The following is a 21,934-nucleotide window of genomic DNA, read 5'->3' as shown; positions in this document are numbered from 1 at the left end:
CTCGCCCAGCGTCTCCAGGATGGGACTGTCAAGTTCTCCAATGACGCTGCACACACCACCGTCACCGAAATATTCCAAAGCCCTCACTGATCCTGTAACAGACACCATACACCCGATTAATGTGAGACACTTCTCAAGAACGAAGTTCAATTCTCTCCAAAATGGAACAATAGTTGAACAAGCTTTCCACCAACACACCACTGTGCAGATCATCCCTGTAGGTGCATTCTCTGCCTTTCCTGCCTCTTTGCTGCCTTCGCCCTCGACACCTCTCTCGGGGGGCCAAGTACCGACGACCCTCCTGTATCTTCATCAATGCCTGCAGAACATCTGTACACATTGCGCCGAAGTGGTTGGGCCACTTGCCTTTATTACCTCCTCTCCTCCTCCCTCCCATCCTTTTCCAGTATTTCCATTCTTCCCCTTCCTTATTCCTCCCCCATCTTACCGAAGCTCAGGTCATGAAGCGTTAAGCGTTCAGCGATAGTAGCAGCTACAATTATTTGGACTTCAAGAGACACATGATAATACAACTGGCAAGTAATTTACTTGCATATATATATAAATAAATACTAATTATCGCTGTCCAGTGTTAACTGGAGACCCTTTAATTTTCTTATATTTGACTGTGGCTATTATGTCAGTGGACGTAGAAATGAGGATAGCGTGTACCTAGGATGCTGTCGATATTTCCTCTTTGGATCGCCTCACTGAATCTCATGTAGAGGAAGTTGGTTACACGCGAGTCCTTGGTTACCCTGACACGTTTCTCACTTAAAACTTTCAGGAATTTCAGTACGTAATTTTCCCATAACCAAAGGTCACCCATCCTACTGGGATGCAAGGTCAGCTCGTCTTGAGGCCTGAAATTGGCAACACCATCTCTTGCTAGTTCACTTTGGTGAAGATTAGTGTTAGGTATTGTAAGAGCACATGTGTAGTCCTATACAACCTTCATACCGTCTAGATAATTCTGACTACATAGTCTATGTAGCTGTCAAGAGGCTTCTCTTGGTGATCTCAATGATCTTTTCACGTCTCATATTCTTTTCTTTAGATTTATAGCCAGAAGGTGGTCTCTGTCCTTAGATATTTTCCTAATCATTGCTGTGACTTTGCTTTTTCCACTATGGAGCTGCCAATCTCGGATTCTTTTTTATTGTCTTTAGGTTTCTTTGAAGAGGATGCAAGGGTATTCCAGTGAACTTATAATTCAAAGATTTTGGAATCTTCAAATCCAATAAAACCTCTTTAATTAAGGAAAAATATTTCCCCCACTAGTTTGCTAGAAGCAATACAAGAAGATATTTTAATGCAAATAACTTTTATTCTCACTCTTTTCACTAGCAGTGTTGGTGGATTCCATAGCTGATCGCCTAGTAGAAAGGTTAAACGCTTCTCTTAATATTGACTTCAACATTTAATCGTATTTCCTTAGTTTTAAATTGTTGAATGAATTGTAGCCTGGGCAGGGTTAGGTGAGAACGACTAATAAGCCAAATTGGGTCAAACAAGAACTGTATTCGTGTGATTATCTTGCGAAGAGATAGATACATTTATGTAAATTACCATTAAAATGAAAATATGATACTACAAATGTATCTAGACTGGCTAACACCTATCTCCAATACAGTAAGGATGAAGTACGGGTGGTGCCACATTCAGGGAGATCAGTGACTGATTTACCTAGAAGCAGACTAAGCGGCCACCTGGAGCCCCGACTTATTCTTCATTACGTGTTTCCTCACCACTGGCTCAGAGACCCTCGGATCAAGAAGAAAAAGCTCATCTACTTTTTTTTATACACAAGGTTCTGCAAGGTTAGTTTTAGCTCCCCTCAAAGAAGGTGCTTTGATGCCGGGGCTCTTGATCCGAGGAACTGGACTCATCATCCTCTTCCATGGGTTTGACACTGAATGCTTCCCATTACCTGAACATTTCTCCCTAATTATAATACGAAGTAATAACGATTTTGAGCTCCATTACCAAGGTGAATTCAAGCTCACCTCGTGTTGATTTCTTGGGCCCCCGGCCGTTCAGATGTCCAAACCCAAATTCTGCGACCGGGAGTCGAACCCCTGAGAACTGTTTATCAGTCTCCTAATCATTTACATTAATTTATTTTATATTAATGGAGTACGCTAAATCCGCAGGGGGGATCAAGTAGCGCCTGGGAGATGGGAGGCAATCAAGTTTCATACGAGGAAGTGGAGGACAGCTCTGATTCCCTGGGTTAAGAGCACTTCTTAAGCGTCAAGGCATCTCCTTGGGAGGTTAACAGTATTTAAAGACTATCGTCTTGTTTTTCTAGGACCTTTAAATGGTAATGTAGCAAAGAAAGGAACCACCTCTGTTTCCTGACCTTTACACGAGACAACAGTGACACCATTCTGTTGTGTGCGTTGCATTCCTGTTGTGTGAGCTGCATTTCTGTTGTGTGTTGCATTCCTGTTGTGTGTTGCATTCCTGTTGCGTGTGTTGCATTTCTGTTGTGTGTGTCTTATATTCATTTTGTGAGTGTTGCATTCCTGTTTTTATGTGTTTCATTTTTATAATGTGTATTGCATATCTGTTGTGTGTGTTGCATTTCATTGGGCGTGATGAATTTATGTTGTGTTTGTTACATATCCGTTGTGTGTGTTGCATTTCTGTTGTGTGTGTTGTATTTCTGTTGTGTCTGTTGCGTTTCTATTGTGTGTCGCATTCCTGTTGTGTGTGTCGCATTCCTGTTGTGTGTTTTGCATTCCTAGATGAGGACTTAATGGACCAGAAAATTTCTTATTTTCTTATTCAGTGTATATTGCTTATTCAGTGTATTTTGTTTATTCAGTGTAGTTTATTTAGTGTATTTTATTTGTTCAGTGTATTTTATTTAGTATTTAGTATATTAAAATACACACTTACTGTTTCTCTTTTGCCACCAGGCCCGTGGCCCGGCCTGGTGGCCACCGGCTGTCTATGTTCACTTATCGGTATAATGGGTACCTGGGTGTTAGTCGACTGGTGTGGGTCGCATCCCGGGACAAAATTGACCTAATTTGCATTACAAGCAACTTTCTATATAGTAGCATGTAAATGATGTGAGCTAGGCCTGTATACCTTGTACATGTACTTGTAGAAATAAAGATATATTATTATTATTATTATTATTATTATTATTATTATTATTATTATTCAACGTCAGCTGCTCTCAAAACTCATTTCCATTATTTCCATTGATTATAGGACGTCGTTATAAAGTGGATACTAAAAATAATGGCAATAACAGGACTCAAATGTATTTTTGGGGGCATTTAATTCCAACATTAGTGACAAGGGCTGAAGATATTGGCGATGAACCTCGTCAGGACACCACACGTAACACGACCTATTTTCCAAAACCTGGAATTATAAAATGCCTGTTACGGTGTGATCATATTGTTGTTCACGTTCTTATTTGGATATTTTAAAAACATTAAATGAAATGCGAAATGACCGTTAATATGATGGCCGAATCTGCTATACGCACCTAAGCCAAGACCTCCTAATCCACCTTTGCCAAATCCGCCGAATCCACCCAATCCATGTCCGCCGTATCCACCCAGGCCATATTTACCAAGCCCACCAGTGCCAAATCCTCCAAGGCTTCCTGTAAACACACAGGTGAATCATGAGTACAAAATGTAAAAGATCTTACGTGCAAAATATTTGCAAAAATGTTGTTGTTCATGTGACACGAAAGCATTAATTGTTGCTGGCTTACCATGGCTTTTACTCAGCACGAAGGTGTGTCCTGCTTTACCACCTATGAAGGATGAAAACATTATTACCACTAAGTTAATTCATGCTTAAACTATCACCATAGTGAAATTATCCTACATCGGTAAATAATATCCAGTGTTTATTGGTACTTGCCATATCCACCACCATATCCTCCACCAAGTCCACCGTAACCACCATAACCATTCAAGCCGCCGCCATATCCACCAAGTCCACCAAGACCCAGACCAATTGGGAAAAAGCCGCCACCAAGTAGTCCAGCGTAACAAACACCAGCCATCATCACCAACACCAACATCACTGACAAGAAACTCTGAAAACAAAATTGTTCAATTAATATTAAAAACACTGCCAAACAATCGCTGTCTGCACATGGAATGTGAATTTAAACACATCGTGAGAATAGCAAATGAAACACTGTGGCTGTGTAGGAATCGAAGTGGAGATGCAAATGTAAAGCCTCCATATCGGTCCCCAGTAATGTTTAGGTATTGAGTAGTACCATTTCTGTGGTTGTTCTTGTGGTGTAGGAGCAGGACATTGTGATGGTAAGGGCAGGTGTCTAGGACTTTATATAGGACAAGTGATTCGTCCCTTCCACAGTAACCTTCAGGACGTGAATCTCGTAGTCATTCCTCTGGTTTGACTCAGTAAAGAAAGTTATATGTAACGTGTGAAGGGAAATAGTAAATTATATGAATATTCATGATGCGTGAAAGCCAACACGCGAGGGTCGTCCTGTTACTGATATTATCAACAGTGATCTGTTACTACGGATCAATCAAGAGATTTCTTCATTTTGAAAGTCTTAAAAAAATATGATTTTGAGATAGGATTAATTACAAATATTTTTTATATTTCGAGTATTTATTGACAAAAACAAATGCTTCTGAGTTATTAAACGCTTCATAAAACATTTAATAAACTTTTCAGAAAGTTCTAATATATTTTGACGAAAATAATTTTTTTTTTTTTCAAGAAGCAGTACTATATGAACACGAAATCAATATTTAACAAAAGTGGAACACTGATGATTGCCATGTACTTTATAGATTAAATACACACAAAGTTATCATGACCATCTGATAACTCTACCATAATAATATTGTATCCCCGAAAAATTTATGGCCTATACCACAGTGCAGAATTGTTCTTAATGGTCTTACGTTTGATGTGCAGGTAGAGTTAAAACACCTTTTACTATTATACCCACAATATATTATTTAAAGAGAAAATATCGAGTAACTTGTCACCTTCAAAATACCTCAGAACGGTATTCAGCTTTACTTAGTACAGAGCAAACTTAACTTGGGCTCTCTTTTTTTCAGTTTTATTTGGGAATCATCAGTAATTAAGCAGCAGTTGGCGTACCGGTGCTTACATAATTGTAGGTTTTCTACCATATTGAAAAATTAAACAATAATAATTTTATGACCTAGGATATTTTCTGACATGCATGTAGGAAATGTCTATGTTTCTTTTCCATAAAAAATTAAAATAATTTTTCATATAGTATTACTAAATATTGAAAAAAAATAATTATTGTATGAAGCATTTTAAATAGCGAACGATTCATATAATATTTTCAACGAACAAACGTAGTTCATCCCACCTCGAAATCTTTTTTTTTTTTTTTTGTCCTTCTGGATGACAAGAAAAAGTCTGTGTTAGTATTGCTGAGAGCAGGTAATTGGTGGAAAAAAGTCACGTATAGCAGAAATAGACCTATTATTGCTACCCAGTTTTCCTTCTAGACGAAACCACGTAAAAATCTCGTAATAATCCCGTAATAAAGTCGTGACGACCTTGTAAACAACCTCTAAATAATGAGCCCAGGAATATAGATCTTAATTGGCAGGTGGCAACAAAATGTTGATTCTTTTATATTGGTTTTCACGCGCCATTAATATTGATAACATTTGCAAATTCCTTCCACATGCATTCTTTACTGACTCAAACCAAAAGCATGGCTGCGCTTGGGAGGTCCAAGTCCTGAAGGTTACAGTGAATGTGAGGAATCACTTGTCCTATATAAAGTCCTGAACACACACCCTCACCATCAGTCTCCAGCTCCTCAAGCACTCGACTACTACAGCCATGGTACGAGGATATACTTAGTGAGAAGTTTTACAATAGTTGCCACAACAATGCATTGAATGATTTTTTGTAACACTGAGAACACATTATGTTTTCAGCGTTCCTTGTCAGTGATGTTGGTGTTGGTGGTGATGGCTGGTGTTTGCTACGCTGGACTACTTGGTGGTGGTTTTCTGCCACTTGGTTTGGGTCTTGGTGGATTTGGTGGATACGGCGGGGGCTTGAAAGGTTTAGGTGGCTATGGCGGCCTTGGTGGAGGATTTGGTGGCGGATATGGTAAGCATAAAGTCTCGGGTCAATGTATTCAGATTTATGATATATATTACTATAGTGTTTCTGAAGCATGAATGAACAAGATAGTAATTTTCTCATCATTCTACCCTAGGTGGTCAGGCAGGACACACTTTCGTGCTGAGCAAGAGTTATGGTAAGCCAATACAAGTTCCTTTTGATTCATGTACAACGACTGCAACAATATCGTGTCCATTCATTTATATAAAAGATATGTTACTATTAGATGTTATGGATAATTTATATACTTACAGGAAGCGCTGGGGGATTTGGCCACGGAGGAAAACTTGGATTTGGCAAGGGGGGTGGATACGGTGGATTCGGAAATGGTTTCGGCGGATTTGGCAAAGGCGGTCTAGGTGGACTTGGCTTCGGTGGGTAGAGTGGATTTACCCATCTTGCTTTGTGTCTTTACATATCTTCTAAAATGTTTTATAAGTAACAGGAACATAAGGATTTTATAAGTAACATGCAGAATAACATAAACGTTTTATAAGTAACAGGAAGTACACAAATGTTTTACAAGTAACATGAAGATCATAAATATTTTATAAGTTACATGAACAGGAACGTGAATTACAATGTGACCACACATGTTTCACATTTTCAGGTGGTTTCGGGAAGTAGGACGTCACCTCGAGAGGACCAGGTCCAGGACCATCTTTCTCACCCCTAACTGTTATTGGAATAAAATATCTGAAATGTTCTTTTGCTCTTTTATTGTCACATTTTTTTCACTTGTGTTCATGACAATTGTGGATCATCACTGAAAGTAAGGAATAAAAGTTATAATAGTACCTGTAAAATATGAAATATTTCGCGCTCTGAATTTGCAAAGGAAATAATATTTTTTCATAATAAAAAAGGTATTTACAAGATATGAATACCAAGAGACAATGGAAATTTTCATTTAATATGTTGAACATCATATTCAAGGACTGGAGTGATATTGCTTATTTTCCATCGAGTCACTGAGGGGCTCTTGCTCCAAGGACCTGGATTTACCCCTCTATTTCATACACTGAACCTCAGTATCTCCCATTCACCAGATGACCCGTACTGGTTTAGCGTTACCCTTGATTAAAGTCAGATAAGATTTTTTCGACAACCATATATCGAAATCAGGTGAAAATTTGACCTTGGCACCAATGGGTACCTATTACGGCTCAATCAATACCCTTCAGAACGGATACCATTATTTTCCTTAGACCAAATCTGATTACTTCCTGTTTCACCTACGGGATTTGCGCTTATCCTCGAATTATAAACAATAATGATAATACTTTTTCGATCGTTGGATATTGACTCATTCAGTTGATCACGATATATAAAATATAAAGGATTTTTTTAGAAGGAAGTGTTTAGATTTCAAGACTAATAGCATATATAACTGAAAAAAACATATTCATTAATAAGCGTCACAAAGTCAATATGTAACAAGAATGTTCACTCTTTATTTATATAAAATTAACATTAGTTTGTAATAATAATAATAATAATAATAATAATAATAATAATAATAATAATAATAATAATATTGATTATAGATTCATAATAATTATAGTTATATTATTGAATCAAGTAATGGTCTAATAATAATTAATTTAATTAAGGTTGACGTGTAGAGTTACCATTACTTTTGATCGACACCATGCCCAGACCTTCTAGGGTAGGGTAGGTGCCTGAGCCCGAGCCTTTAGCTCATAAGACTGTCATTCCCATTAGCCCCCTTGGGGAGGGGATGGCAGACCAGAGAGGCCTAGCTTGTGGCTAGGCCTGGGGACAGTTGGTCCCAAAGATGAGGAGGTACTTGTGCCTCCTCCCATGGGAGACTTAGGTCTCAGACACTCCCTAAAGAGGGAGCCAAGGCCGGGCCACCACTTGGAAAAGGCCCGGGCCGGGAGAATACCGGCTAATCTTTAATAATAATAATACCATTACTTGAGTAATGGCCTGAGCTTGCTACCACCTGCAGCTTGCTACCACCTGCAGCTTGCTACCACCTGCAGCTTGCTACCACCTGCAGCTTGCTACCACCTGCAGCTCACAAGACTGCCATCCCCACGAGCCTCTTTGTGGGGCGGGGCAGATGGCAGACCAGAGGCCTAGCTTCTCCCTACGAGCCCCGTGAGGGCGGGGACTGTGGCTAGGCCTGGGGACACTTGGTCCCAAAGATGAGGGAGGTACTTGTATCTCCTCCCATGGGAGACTTAGGTCTCTAGACACTCCCCAGATAGGGAGCCAAGGCCGGGTCACCACTATTGGAAAAGGCCCGGGCCGGGAGAATACCGGCGAATAAAAAAAAAATTACTTGAGTGAAAGAAGTGACTTATGTTCTGTTTCTTGAAAATTTTTATAGTGTTACCAGAGGCTACCATGTCGCTCTTGGAAACCACGACCCTAAAATGATCAAGATTATCAAGTTTAACTTTTACATTAATTTTGACTGCTTTCATGGACAATAAATACAGAAATATTTTACTTAGTAAGTGTGGTAAAGGAAGTAGAATGTTAGCCTTCGGCATCTTGGACGCTCATCTCCAGCTCAGGAAAAAAAAGGATGAATTTTTAAGAAGTTTCAAACTTACCGTAAAGTTCTAGTGAAGTTACATCATATTTTAAGTTTTGTGTAGCAAACAAAAATCTCTTGGAACAATGTTGTAGCGCCTCCCCATGAGTATAATAATGTATAGCCAGAGGTGAATTTCACTCTTTCATACTGTCAGTGGAACACTTAATTTAATTTGAGACTATTAGATGGATATTTTCTTTCCAGGGTCAAAAGAGTCACCCGGTATTTCCCTAATTAACTATTCTGCAATACATTAGAGAGGTAATAACAGTGAGATCCATAAATGGGTACATTAAACAATTACCTGGCATTATATAGGTATGCGCTGCTCACCATACGATGGTTGGACTATGTTACCTTGTGCACATCACTGGGAAGAGAGGATGTCACACCTATATATTAATGTTCTCTTCTCTGTGCTAAAAAGTGGATTTCTTATATCATCTTCCCTTTCAGCACAAAAACCTTATGAATCACGAAGCCTGAGTAATGACATTTAACCAAATTTGATCCCATGTAAGTATATTGTATCCAGACACATGCAATATATCCATTGTGAGCAGTTTTCAGTTATATAATATGACTGACTACCTACGGTCAATCACAGTGCCCAGAACTCAATACGTGGAGGTGGCTGCTCTTCCAATTGTTTCCTAACTTTTATTTGAGTCCAGCCAATCTGAAAATATTTTTGTAATCATGTTACGAGATTATTGGTTCGCATTCCTAATAACTGATATTACCATCCTTATAAGCAAATGTTGGTTTACGTGTGAAGTGTGACCTTGTGGACAGACTGTGTGAGTGTATATGTATATATGTTGTGTCGAATAGGTAAAATTGATCAATTAGCAAGAACTGATTTAAAATTAAGTCATTTCTAAATTTTTCACTTATATGTTTAAAGATATGTTTTTTTTTTCATTTGTGTTAATGTAAAAATTAATAATTTTGTACCAAAAGAACCTTAAAAAACTTACCTAACCTTATTATAACAAACGCCATTTAATTTAGCCTAATCCAACTTAATATGATTTAAATAAGTTTACAAACAAAGACAATGAAATAAGTTTAGATAAATTTGCAAATAAACAAAATGAAATATATTTTTTTTCGCTAGGTTCAGAATGATTTTTGCGAAATTATTGCAAGCACAAATTTTCGCTTGCCTTATTCGGTAAGAAGAACGTTGTTATTTAAGCCAAATGTATGCTGACATCATAGATAACTCTCCGGCTGCGGCATTCCCACCTTTCTGTCAGAGTGCTGGCACTGCCCTGGTTAAAATTAGTTAATGGGGTTTAAAGCCTACCGTCTTCACGAGGGTCAGTCATTAAGGCTGCACGGTAACCTTTTCAAAAATATTTTATTTCCTAGCATAGTTATCTAAGTAATCTCTCAGAAAAATGTACACGATGAGAGAAAGAACCCCCCCCCCCCTGGTCTATACCCTGTGCACTGCCCTTCCCACCCGTTGTGATAGGTAACTGTAGGTAGAGACTTTAGGTGTTTATGATGGTGTTAAATAATTTTATTATTATTCTATTTATCATTAGTATTATCGTTTTGGAATGCTAAATTCATTATGGTGGTGGCTTTTAGAGTATGTTAAAACTTCCAGCTCAGACATACCGCAATATGGTACAACAGTGTACAGAATAAACGTATTATAATTTTGCTTATGTTCAACAGCTCTTAATTTTTATTCTTTTTCGCAATATTACAGTGTTGTAGGTTTTCTGTCTTACTGAAAAATAAAGAATTATATTTTTATGTACTAAGATGGATGTAGAAAATGTTTTTTTGTTTTTCCCAAAAATTTAATATTAACTTTTTCACATATTGCAAAAAAAAAATAAAAAAAAAATAAAAAAAATGAATTATTATATGAAGCATATTAATCGACACCATGCCTAACCCTTCTAGGGTAAGGTAGGTGCCTGAGCCCGAGCCTTTAGCTCATAAGACTGTCATTCCCATTAGCCCCCTTGGGGCGGGGATGGCAGACCAGAGAGGCCTAGCTTGTGGCTAGGCCTGGGGACAGTTGGTCCCAAAGATGAGGAGGTACTTGTGCCTCCTCCCATGGGAGACTTAGGTCTCAGACACTCCCTAAAGAGGGAGCCAAGGCCGGGCCACCACTTGGAAAAGGCCCGGGCCGGGAGAATACCGGCGAATCTTTAATAAATAAGAAGCATATTAAATAGTGAAAAACTGATATAATATTTTTAATAAGCAAACGTAGTTTATCCCACCTCGAAATCTTCTTTTATTTTTTGTCCCTCAAGATGACAAAAAAAGTATGTTAGTATTGCTGTGAGTAGGTAATTGGTGGAAAAGGTCAAGTATAGCGGAAAAAGACCTTTTATTGCTAGACGATTTTCCCTCTAGAAGAAACCTCGTAATTACCTTGTAAGAGCTTCGTAATAACTTCATAACAACCATTTAAGAACTTCGTAACAGCCTCGTAACAACATCGTAATAAACTCGAAACGACTCGTAACAAAGCTCCCAGGATTATAGATCTCAATTGGCAGGTGGCAACAATATGATGATTCTTGTATGTTGGCTTTCACAAGTCATTAATATTCATAACATTTCCAAATTCCTTCCACGTGCAATATACTGCATTCTTTACTGGCTTAAACCAAAGTCATGGCTGCACCTACGACGTCCAAGTCCTGAAGGTTACGGTGAGTGTGAGGAATCACTTGTCCTATATAAAGTCCTGAACACACACCCTCACCATCAGTCTCCAGCTCCTCAAGCACTCGACTACTACAGCCATGGTACGAGGATATACTTAGTGAGAAGTTTTACAACAGTTGCCACAACAATGCATTGAATGATTTTTTGTAACACTGAGAACACATTCTGTTTTCAGCGTTCCTTGTCAGTGATGTTGGTGGTGGTGATGGCTGGTGTTTGCTACGCTGGACTACTTGGTGGCGGTTTTCTGCCACTTGGTTTGGGTCTTGGTGGACTTGGTGGATACGGCGGGGGTTTGGAAGGTTTAGGTGGTTATGGTGGCCTTGGTGGAGGATATGGTGGCGGTTTTGGTAAGTAAAAAGTCTTGGGACAATGTATTCAGATTTATGATATATATCACTACAGTTTTTCTGACGCATGTATGAACAAGACAATAATTTTGTCATCATTCTACCCTAGGTGGTCAGGGAGGACACACTTTCGTGCTGAGCAAGAGTTATGGTAAGCCAATACAAATTCCTTTTGATTCATGTACAACGACTGCAACAATATCGTGCCCATTTATTTATGTTACAGATATGTTACCATTAGAAGTTATGGATAATTTATATACTTACAGGAAGCGCTGGAGGATTTGGCCTCGGCGGAAAACTTGGATTTGGAAAAGGGGGTGGATACGGTGGATTTGGAAATGGTTACGGCGGATTTGGCAAAGGTGGTCTAGGTGGACTTGGCTTCGGTGGGTAGAGTGGATTTGTCCATCTTGCTTAGTGTCTTTACATATATTTTTAAATGTTTTATAAGTAGCATGAACAAGAACATGTTTTATAAGTAACATGAAGAACATAAGTGTTTTATAAGTAACATGAAGACCACAAATATTTGATAAGTATCATGAAGAACATAACTGTTTTATAAGTAACATGAACAATAACGTAAATGGTTTATAAGTAACATGAATAAGAACATAAATGTTTTAGAAGTAACAGGAACAAGACCATAAACGTTTAATACGTAACATGAACTAGAAGATGGATTATAATGTGACTCACTGTGGCATCTACTCCACTCGTTCAGGTGGTTTCGGGAAGTAGGACGTCACCTCGTCAGGACCAGGTCCGGGACCATCTTCCTCACTAGTCACTATTATTGGAATAAAAAACCTAAAATGTGCTTTTACACTTTTATTATCCCTTTTTTTCATTTCTCTTCATGATAATTGTGGATGATCAATGCAAATTTGAAATAAAGTTAAAAATATATATATATAAAATGACATGAAATTTTTCACACTACGAATTTGCAAAAGAAATGGCTTTATTCAGATTTTTAGATGAAATAATTTTTTTTGTAATAAAAAAAGGTTATTTAGAAGATATGAATACCAGAAAATAATGCTGATTTTCAATTATTATCTCGAACATCATTTTCACTGACTGGAGTGATTTTATTTTTTTTAACGAGAATCACTCGCTACCCATGCACTCTGCCCCAGGGCCAGACTCATGGAACTCTGTGTTCATCAAGAACTGCAATAAGCCCCTATCACGAGCCTTTTCCATCCTATGGAGAGGGAGCATGGACACGGGGGTCGTCCCACAGTTACTAAAAACAACAGACATAGCCCCACTCCACAAAGGGGGCAGTAAAGCAACAGCAAAGAACTACAGACCAATAGCACTAACATCCCATATCATAAAAATCTTTGAAAGGGTCCTAAGAAGCAAGATCACCACGCATCTAGAAACCCATCAGTTACACAACCCAGGGCAACATGGGTTTAGAACAGGTCGCTCCTGTCTGTCTCAACTATTGGACCACTACGACAAGGTCCTAAATGCACTAGAAGACAAAAAGAATGCAGATGTAATATATATAGACTTTGCAAAAGCCTTCGACAAGTGTGACCATGGCGTAATAGCGCACAAAATGCGTGCTAAAGGAATAACAGGAAAAGTCGGTCGATGGATCTATAATTTCCTCACTAACAGAACACAGAGAGTAGTCGTCAACAGAGTAAAGTCCGAGGCAGCTACGGTGAAAAGCTCTGTTCCACAAGGCACAGTACTCGCTCCCATCTTGTTCCTCATCCTTATATCCGACATAGACAAGGATGTCAGCCACAGCACCGTGTCTTCCTTTGCAGATGACACCCGAATCTGCATGACAGTGTCTTCCATTGCAGACACTGCAAAGCTCCAGGCAGACATCAACCAAATCTTTCAGTGGGCTGCAGAAAACAATATGAAGTTCAACGATGAGAAATTTCAATTACTCAGATATGGTAAACATGAGGAAATTAAATCTTCATCAGAGTACAAAACAAATTCTGGCCACAAAATAGAGCGAAACACCAACGTCAAAGACCTGGGAGTGATCATGTCGGAGGATCTCACCTTCAAGGACCATAACATTGTATCAATCGCATCTGCTAGAAAAATGACAGGATGGATAATGAGAACCTTCAAAACTAGGGAGGCCAAGCCCATGATGACACTCTTCAGGTCACTTGTTCTATCTAGGCTGGAATATTGCTGCACACTAACAGCACCTTTCAAGGCAGGTGAAATTGCCGACCTAGAAAATGTACAGAGAACTTTCACGGCGCGCATAACAGAGATAAAACACCTCAATTATTGGGAGCGCTTGAGGTTCCTAAACCTGTATTCCCTGGAACGCAGGAGGGAGAGATACATGATTATATACACCTGGAAAATCCTAGAGGGACTAGTACCGAACTTGCACACGAAAATCACCCACTACGAAAGCAAAAGACTTGGCAGACGATGCACCATCCCCCCAATGAAAAGCAGGGGTGTCACTAGCACGTTAAGAGACCATACAATAAGTGTCAGGGGCCCGAGACTGTTCAACTGCCTCCCAGCACACATAAGGGGGATTACCAACAGACCCCTGGCAGTCTTCAAGCTGGCACTGGACAAGCACCTAAAGTCAGTTCCGGATCAGCCGGGCTGTGGCTCGTATGTTGGTTTGCGTGCAGCCAGCAGCAACAGCCTGGTTGATCAGGCTCTGATCCACCAGGAGGCCTGGTCTCAGACCGGGCCGCGGGGGCGTTGATCCCCGGAACTCTCTCCAGGTAAACTCCAGGTAAACTGTTGAGGGATTCTTGTTCCCTCTGTTTCTTGCAGTGAACCTGAATTTCTCCCATTCCCCGGATGACCCGTACTGGTTTAGAGTTACTCCTTGAGTAAAGTCAGTTAAGATTTTTTCAAGAAATCAACTGTTGAATGTATTCGAAATCGATTGAAAATTGGACCTGGGAACCAACGGGTACCTTCTACACCTCGATCAATATCCTTCAAAACGAATACCATTCTTTTCCTTAGAACAAATATAATTACATACTATTTTACCTACGGGTTTTGCACTTATCCACGAATTTAATGCTGCTACTACTACTACTACTACTACTACTACTACTACTACTACTACTACTACTACTACTACTACTACTACTACTAATAATAATAATAATAATAATAATAATAATAATAATAATAATAGTAGTAATAATAATAATAATAATAATAGTAGTAATAATAATAATAATAATAATAATAATAATAATAATAATAATAATAATAATAATAATAATAATAATAATAATTTTACGATCGTTGAGTTTTGAGTATTTCACTTGATCATGATATATAAAATTCAAAGGATTTTTTAACAGATAATACAAGGATTCACATCCCAGGATGGGTTTAGATTTCAAGACTACCAGATCATATCAGTGTAAAAACTATATTCTTTAATAAGTATCAAAAAGACAATATGTACCAAGAATGTTCACCTTTATTAATAAAATTAATATTAATTTGTAATGATAATAATTATAACATTGATTATAGATTCATAACAATTATAGTAATATTATTTAATCAAGTAATGGTTCATCAATAATTAATTTGAGTGAAAGCAGTGACTTTATGTTACCAGAGGCTACCATGTCGCTCTTGGAAACCACGACCCTAAAATGATCTAGATATTCAAGTTTTGCTTTCACATGTATACCTTGTTTTCATGGCATCTTGGATGTTTATCTCCATCACCGGAAGAAAGATGGATATTTAAGATAATTCAAACTTACCATTTGTAAGGAAGATACATTATATTTTGACAGTATAGCGAAAAAATCTCTTACAGCAATTTTTTTTTAGAGTTTTCCCATGAATATAATGATGATGAGCAGCCAGAGGCAGATTTCACTAATTCATGCTGTCAGTGGAACATTTAATTTAATTGAGACTATTGCGAAAGGTATTTTCTTTCCAGGGTCAAAAGAGTCATCCGGTATTTCCCTAATTAACTATTCTGCAATACATTAGAGAGGTAATAATAGTGAGATCCATAAATGGGTACATTAAACAAGTACCTGGCATTATATAGGTATGCGCTGCTCACCATACGATGGTTGGACTATGTTGCCTTGTGCACATCACTGGGAAGAATGGATGTCACACCTATATATTAATGTTCTCTTCTCTGTGCCAAAAAGTGGATTTCTTATCATATCATCTTCCCTTTCAGCACAAAAACCTTATGAATCACAAAGCCTGAGTAATGACATTTAACCAGATTTGATTCCATGTAAGTACAGTATATTGTATCCAGACACATACAATACATACACTGTGAGCAGTTTTCAGCTATATAATGTGACTACCTACGGTCAATCACAACACTCAGAACTCACCACGTAGAGGTGGCTGCTCTTCAAATGGTTTCCCAGCATTTATTTGAGTCCAGAAAATCTGAAAACAACCTTTGTAAACATGCTGCAAAATTATTGGGTCGCATTCCTAATAACTGATGTGAATATCACTACAAGTAAATGTTGGTGTACATGTCAAGCGCGACCTTGTGAACAGAAGATATATATATATATATATATATATATATATATATATATATATATATATATATATATATATATATATATATATATATATATATATATATATATATATATATATCATTGCAACCACGAATGAGGGGTATTTAATCAATAACAACAATGCGACTATCCGAGGATTAGAACCCATGTCGTTTTGGCCCGCCTCATGGTGAGTGAAAATCACATGACGCTCTAACGCACAAGACCACAAAGGATTGCGTGGCCCTGTGGGTTAGTGTCATGTGAATTTTCGCTCACTATGAGGCGAGCCAAAACGACATGGGTTCGAATCCTCGGCTAGTCGCATTAATCCGTTCCAGAGGGCTTGCCGTTGATCGAAATTGCCATGGGTCGAGTTAATTTTCCCCATAAGAAATAATGAAAATAGAATTAATCCGTTCCTGACATTCCAAAGTCTGAAAAAAAAATTACATGAAATATACATTTTCTTATGTGGAAAGGAATGGGACATGCAAAATAAACAATAATTAAATGCCACTTACCTTTATTGTGGAGTTGTTGATGAGTGATGTGCCAGCAGCAGGGGAGATTCAGGATTGTCTGTTGCTTGGAAGGAGAATCCCCTTCCATAAAGACTTCAGGTACCAAGTCCTTTGTTGGGGTTACCTCCCTTCTTGGTTTCTTAATGCCACTAGGACCAGCTTGCCACTGGACCACCCTCTACCACCATCACTACCACCCTCTACCACCATCACTACCACTTTCTACCACCATCACAACCAGTACCACCCTCTACCACCATCACAACCAATACCACCCTCTACCACCATCACAACCAGTACCACCCTCTACCATCATTACTACCACCCTCTACTGCCATCACAACCAGTACCACCCACTACCACCATCACTACCACCCTCTACCACCATCACTACCACCATCACTACCACCCTCTACCACCATCACTACCACCATCACTACCACCCTCTACCACCACCGCTTTCGTATTTTTCTACAAACTTTTTCTTGAATTCTATTGTTTCTCACATCCTTTACCAAAGGACTGGCTCTAGAAGCTTTCTCGGGGCCCATGTGGCTTATTTAGCGGTTACAAGCACTAGAAACAGTGGATTAATCCAGAATGTATGGGAGGCACATGTGGAAACCGACCGCAACAGCTTGTAAACAATGGCACACTGACTCTTGGAGTGGCTGGGCCTGCATCGACACGTTCCCGATGTACGTCGTTGGTTGGGTTTTTCGGGTTTTTCGCAGTTGGTAGAGGCCTTTTTTTTATGCCAAAAAGCGCCGTTAGACGAAATTGCCGTTACTTAATACCGCCGTTAGTTGAAGGTCGACTGTATAGGTATAGGACGGTTATCCCTCAGTGCCAGTCGTGGGAAAGAAGTGAATAGTTAAATAATCAAGGTTAATATTTTAGTAGCTGACCTATATTCAGCTGACCAGTGTACAGTGAGAGAATCATAGCAGAAAAAGCCAAATATATCTATAATCTCAAGGAAAGTCAGGTGGTGTTACTCCCCTCAGTGTTTTAAAAATGGCTGAGTCAGCAAAACAGGTCAGGAGACAACAACACGACACAACCCCCGATAAATGGAATTGAGGGGGATTTGGAAGGATAAAACCATTGATTAAACCTTTCTGGTCTACCAGAATGGAAAGGAGTTAGAAGTTAATTGGTGAAGCCAGACTGTGAAGTGAGGTGGGTAGGGGAGGGTGAATAAGGGGTTAAATGTAAGGGTGTTGTGAAGTTAAGGGAAAAGTGAGCAGTGAAGAGGGTTTTGAAGAGGAAATTTTACTAGTAATTCAGTGTAATTAAAGCAGATACTAAGTGTACTAGGGACTGGAAAAGAGAAATAAATATTGTATATGAGTAAAAGAGCGAAGAGTGAAAATGGCAGGCATTAGAGGGGTACAGGCTGCCATAATTATATTTATATTTCTTCTTCAATTCCATGAAGAAAGAAATCAGTCATGGGGGTTGGAAAAGGTGAATGGAGTAACAGCGCCCTGGACAGCAAAAGCCCAACAGTTGCCATCCTACCAAAAAAGTAAACCTCACTATCGCCGCAAGGTATGGCAACACCGCATACCCACCAAATTAATCCAGGACCTCAAACTATTGTGCAGAGGCAAAACAGACAGATAAATGACGGCAATAATGACGGTCTAGTAGCTAGGGATGATAACCTTAACTCCATATGTAATGCATACATAGGTCAATGTGAGACAATACAGCCATTATTATCTCAAACACTACCAAACAGATGCATACACTGTACTAAAGTACGCATGAAAAACAGAAAAGGCACCTTATGTAAAATGTGTAAGGGGTGGGTGCATGATGGATGTATGTACAATTATAGCAACGGTGCCAGAATTCATTTTGTGTGTAACAAATGCACTTTGGCACAGTTACCCTTTAGCAGTGATGACATTGATTTACCTAATTTTAATACAAATGACCCATTGCCATATATTGATGATTATGATTGTTTTATGAAAACAGGCCTTCACTTTATTCATGTCAATGCAAGATCACTTCTTCCTAAATTGGCAGAGATTAGGATTCTAGCTAACAAAATTAGGGCGGCAGTTATAACCATCTCTGAATCTTGGTTGGATGATACGGTGACTGACGACGAGGTCAAAATAGAAGGTTACAATATAAAACGCTTAGATAGGAACAGAAAGGGTGGTGGAGTATGTGCCTACATTAGAAATGACTTAGCTTACAACCCAAGACCTGATTTAAATAACAATAAACTGGAGATTCTATGGTTTGAAGTGCTGCTTCCCAAGACCAAACCCATCTTAGTAGGAACTAGTTACCGCCCTCCTACCCAGGACCAGTTCTTAGAAGACTTTTCCAGAGTCTTGTCCGGAGTTGAAAACAATTGCGAAACAATAATACTGGGCGACTTCAATATCTGTTTTCAGCAACAAAATAACGGGCTATGCAAAAGGTATAAGCAAATTCTAGGATTAAATAGCTACACCCAACTAATTAATAAACCAACCCGGATCACACAGTTCTCAGCCACCCTAATTGACCACATACTTTGCAACCGCGCTGAGAACATTAGTCAGTCAGGCGTCATTACCACAGGTCTTAGTGATCATTTCATCATTTACTGCACCAGGAAAATCACTAGGGATAGGATAGGCCTACACAGGACAATAAAAATGAGGTCAACTAGAAACTACAGTAAAGAAACACTGGTAAATAGGCTACACAATTGTGACTGGACAGAGATAACAAGTTGCACGGACGTAAACGATGCCTGGGAAAAATTCAAAACAATGTTCACTACCATTCTTAATAATATTGCACCAGTTAAAGAGGTTAGGATTAAACGAAGAACTGAACCCTGGATGACTACTGAGATATTAGATAATATGAAATTCAGAGACCAGCTGCTAAAAAGATTTAAAGCAAACAGACAGGATATTGCAGCACTAAATGAATTCCAAAGGGTGAGGAACAGAGTACAGAGGCTTATAAAAGGAGCAAAGGCAAAGCACTATTGCTCAAAAATTGAAGAATATAAGCATAACCCCAGAAAGCTCTGGCAACAACTAAAACAGTTGGGGTATAGCCATAAGCCAGTAGATAGGTCTAACATAGTACTCACTATCGATAATGAGGTATGCCACGAAACATCTAAGGTGGCAAATTGCTTTAATTCCTACTACACATCTGTTGCATCAACACTAGTAAGTAAACTACCAGCTGCATCAAATACCTTTAACACAGACTCTGATAAGTTTCAAACATACTATACCAATAAAGGGGTAACCCCAAACAGTTGTCAACTAGTAAGTGTATCTCATGACTTCATTCAAAAAGAACTAAGCAGGTTAAACCCAACTAAGAGCACAGGCCCTGATAACATCCCGTCTAAGTTCCTAAAAGATGGTGCTTCTGAACTGTCAATCCCTATTGCTCACATAATAAATCTATCAATCACCACTAATACCGTACCGGAGGGGTTCAAGGAGGCCAGAGTTACTCCTATCTTCAAGAAAAATAATAGGTCTGATGTAAGCAACTATAGACCTGTTAGTATACTCAGTATAATATCTAAAATTCTGGAGAGGGCGGTGTATTCTCAAGTAGTTAAGTACCTTAATGACAACAGCATTCTCCATAGCTATCAATCGGGCTTTAGAAGATCCTACTCAACCGATACCTCCCTTATTAATCTGATGGATTACCTGAGAACTGAAATGTCAAAAGGGAACCTCATAGGTATGGTAACCTTAGACCTGCAAAAGGCCTTCGATACTGTCAACCACAATATATTATGTAAGAAACTTCAAGCTATCGGTATAGGTTCTGTAGACTGGTTTAAGTCCTACCTTAGCAACAGGAGACAAATAGTCAAAATCAACAAAACGGAATCAGAACCCCTGCCGATAACATGTGGAGTTCCCCAAGGTAGTATTCTGGGTCCCTTACTATTCTTATGTTATGTCAATGATATGCCTATCAGTGTCAAGTGCAAACTCCTACTGTATGCAGATGACAGTGCTCTGTTAGTGACAGGTAAAGACCCACAAGATATTGCTAATGTTTTAACACTGGAACTGGAGTCCTGCAGCAAATGGTTAGTAGACAACAAACTATCATTACACCTAGGGAAAACTGAAGCCATTCTCTTTGGAACGAAACATAAACTGAGAAGGGTAAATAATTTTAATGTTCAGTGTAATGGGGAGTCCATCACTTTGGTTTCATCAGTTAAATATCTGGGAATCCCCTTTGACCCATGCATGTCAGGAGAATTGATAGGGAACAGTGTAGTAAAGAAAGCGAATGCCAGGCTGAAGTTCCTGTATAGACAAGCACAGTGTCTACCTACTGAGGCTCGCAGGACCCTATGTCTAGCCCTTATACAATGCCATATGGATTACGCTTGCTCTTCTTGGTACTCTGCCTTGACAAAAAAACTGAAAGATAGACTGCAAATCACCCAGAACAAAATCGTAAGATTCATCCTGGGGCTGGGACCAAGAGAACATGTAGGCCAGGATGAATTACAGCAGTTGGATATGCTGAATGTTGAAGACAGAGTAAAACAACTGAAGCTAAATCATGTTTATAAAATTGCTCACGAACAGTGTCCAGAATATCTTGCTGTCAATTTTGTCAAGGTTGGGAACCAAAGCAATCATAGTACTAGGGGGAGAGAGCACAACTTTGTAGTACCCACAGTCAGTGGCCAGGCTTCAAACACCTTTTATTGTACAGCAATAAAGGAATGGAACAGACTACCCACAAATGTCAAGGCCAGTCATAGCTTGAACCAGTTCAAGAAGACTGCCAAAAAGTGTCTGATGAATGAAGCAACAGAAAGGGAGGGGAATGATTTTCTATTTTTTAGCTAAAATACGTGTAAATTTTACCTTATCCCTAGTAATGACCCTCGTATTGTAGATAGTCGTAATGACCCTCGGGTAGTAGATAGTCTTAATGACCCTCGTATTGTAGATAGTCTTAATGACCCTCGTGTAGTAGATAGTCTTTTTAGTATGATAATAAGATGTTATCTTCATTATAGAATAATAAGAAAATATTATAACCTTTATATTATAATAATAA

At 38.8% G+C, this 21,934-nt stretch overlaps 3 protein-coding genes across 4 annotated transcripts; 2 read left to right on the top strand and 1 right to left on the bottom strand.

Moving 5' to 3' along the window:
* Positions 1-3,342: 3,342 nt before the first annotated feature.
* LOC128691486 (uncharacterized) lies at positions 3,343-4,300 on the bottom strand. Its single transcript, XM_070088991.1, has 4 exons — positions 4,262-4,300; positions 3,895-4,072; positions 3,743-3,784; positions 3,343-3,628 (listed from the first exon to the last, which is right to left on the bottom strand). Exons 1-4 carry the CDS (start codon positions 4,298-4,300, stop codon positions 3,402-3,404), a joined length of 486 nt encoding a protein of 161 aa, XP_069945092.1. The 3' UTR covers positions 3,343-3,401.
* A 1,498-nt stretch (positions 4,301-5,798) lies between these two features.
* On the top strand, positions 5,799-6,846 carry LOC128691494 (shematrin-like protein 2). 2 transcript variants are annotated; one of them, XM_053780348.2, is made up of 5 exons: positions 5,799-5,859; positions 5,955-6,132; positions 6,242-6,283; positions 6,402-6,521; positions 6,758-6,846. In XM_053780348.2, exons 1-5 carry the CDS (start codon positions 5,857-5,859, stop codon positions 6,772-6,774), a joined length of 360 nt encoding a protein of 119 aa, XP_053636323.2. In that variant the 5' UTR covers positions 5,799-5,856; the 3' UTR covers positions 6,775-6,846. The 2 variants fall into 2 exon arrangements, with proteins under 2 accessions (XP_053636323.2, XP_069945091.1); XM_070088990.1 differs by lacking the exon at positions 5,799-5,859 and having other exon boundaries at positions 5,868-6,132.
* A 4,623-nt stretch (positions 6,847-11,469) lies between these two features.
* On the top strand, positions 11,470-12,588 carry LOC128691495 (acanthoscurrin-1-like). Its single transcript, XM_053780349.2, has 5 exons — positions 11,470-11,505; positions 11,601-11,775; positions 11,885-11,926; positions 12,045-12,164; positions 12,503-12,588. The coding sequence occupies exons 1-5, from the start codon at positions 11,503-11,505 to the stop codon at positions 12,517-12,519; spliced, it is 357 nt and encodes a 118-aa protein (XP_053636324.2). The 5' UTR covers positions 11,470-11,502; the 3' UTR covers positions 12,520-12,588.
* Positions 12,589-21,934: the final 9,346 nt, after the last annotated feature.

This window comes from Cherax quadricarinatus, chromosome 26 (assembly GCF_038502225.1).
Source record: "Cherax quadricarinatus isolate ZL_2023a chromosome 26, ASM3850222v1, whole genome shotgun sequence".
Taxonomy (NCBI): Eukaryota; Metazoa; Arthropoda; class Malacostraca; order Decapoda; family Parastacidae; genus Cherax; species Cherax quadricarinatus.
The sequence above is the reverse complement of the archived record's forward strand: the minus strand, read 5'-3'. Positions and strand labels throughout refer to the sequence as shown.

Bases quoted from the DNA above. Each gene is read 5' to 3' on its own strand.
- LOC128691494 (XM_070088990.1), top strand. From the start codon at position 5,916: ATGATTTTTTGTAACACTGAGAACACATTATGTTTTCAGCGTTCCTTG. The intron at 6,133-6,241 runs GTAAGCATAAAG...ATTCTACCCTAG, and splicing joins AGGATTTGGTGGCGGATATG to GTGGTCAGGCAGGACACACT. The intron at 6,284-6,401 runs GTAAGCCAATAC...ATATACTTACAG, and splicing joins CGTGCTGAGCAAGAGTTATG to GAAGCGCTGGGGGATTTGGC.
- LOC128691495 (XM_053780349.2), top strand. The intron at 11,776-11,884 runs GTAAGTAAAAAG...ATTCTACCCTAG, and splicing joins AGGATATGGTGGCGGTTTTG to GTGGTCAGGGAGGACACACT. The intron at 11,927-12,044 runs GTAAGCCAATAC...ATATACTTACAG, and splicing joins CGTGCTGAGCAAGAGTTATG to GAAGCGCTGGAGGATTTGGC.
- LOC128691486 (XM_070088991.1), bottom strand. From the start codon at position 4,300: ATGTCCTGCTCCTACACCACAAGAACAACCACAGAAATG. The intron at 3,785-3,894 runs GCAAGTACCAAT...CATCCTTCATAG, and splicing joins AGGATATGGTGGTGGATATG to GTGGTAAAGCAGGACACACC. The intron at 3,629-3,742 runs GTAAGCCAGCAA...GTGTGTTTACAG, and splicing joins CGTGCTGAGTAAAAGCCATG to GAAGCCTTGGAGGATTTGGC.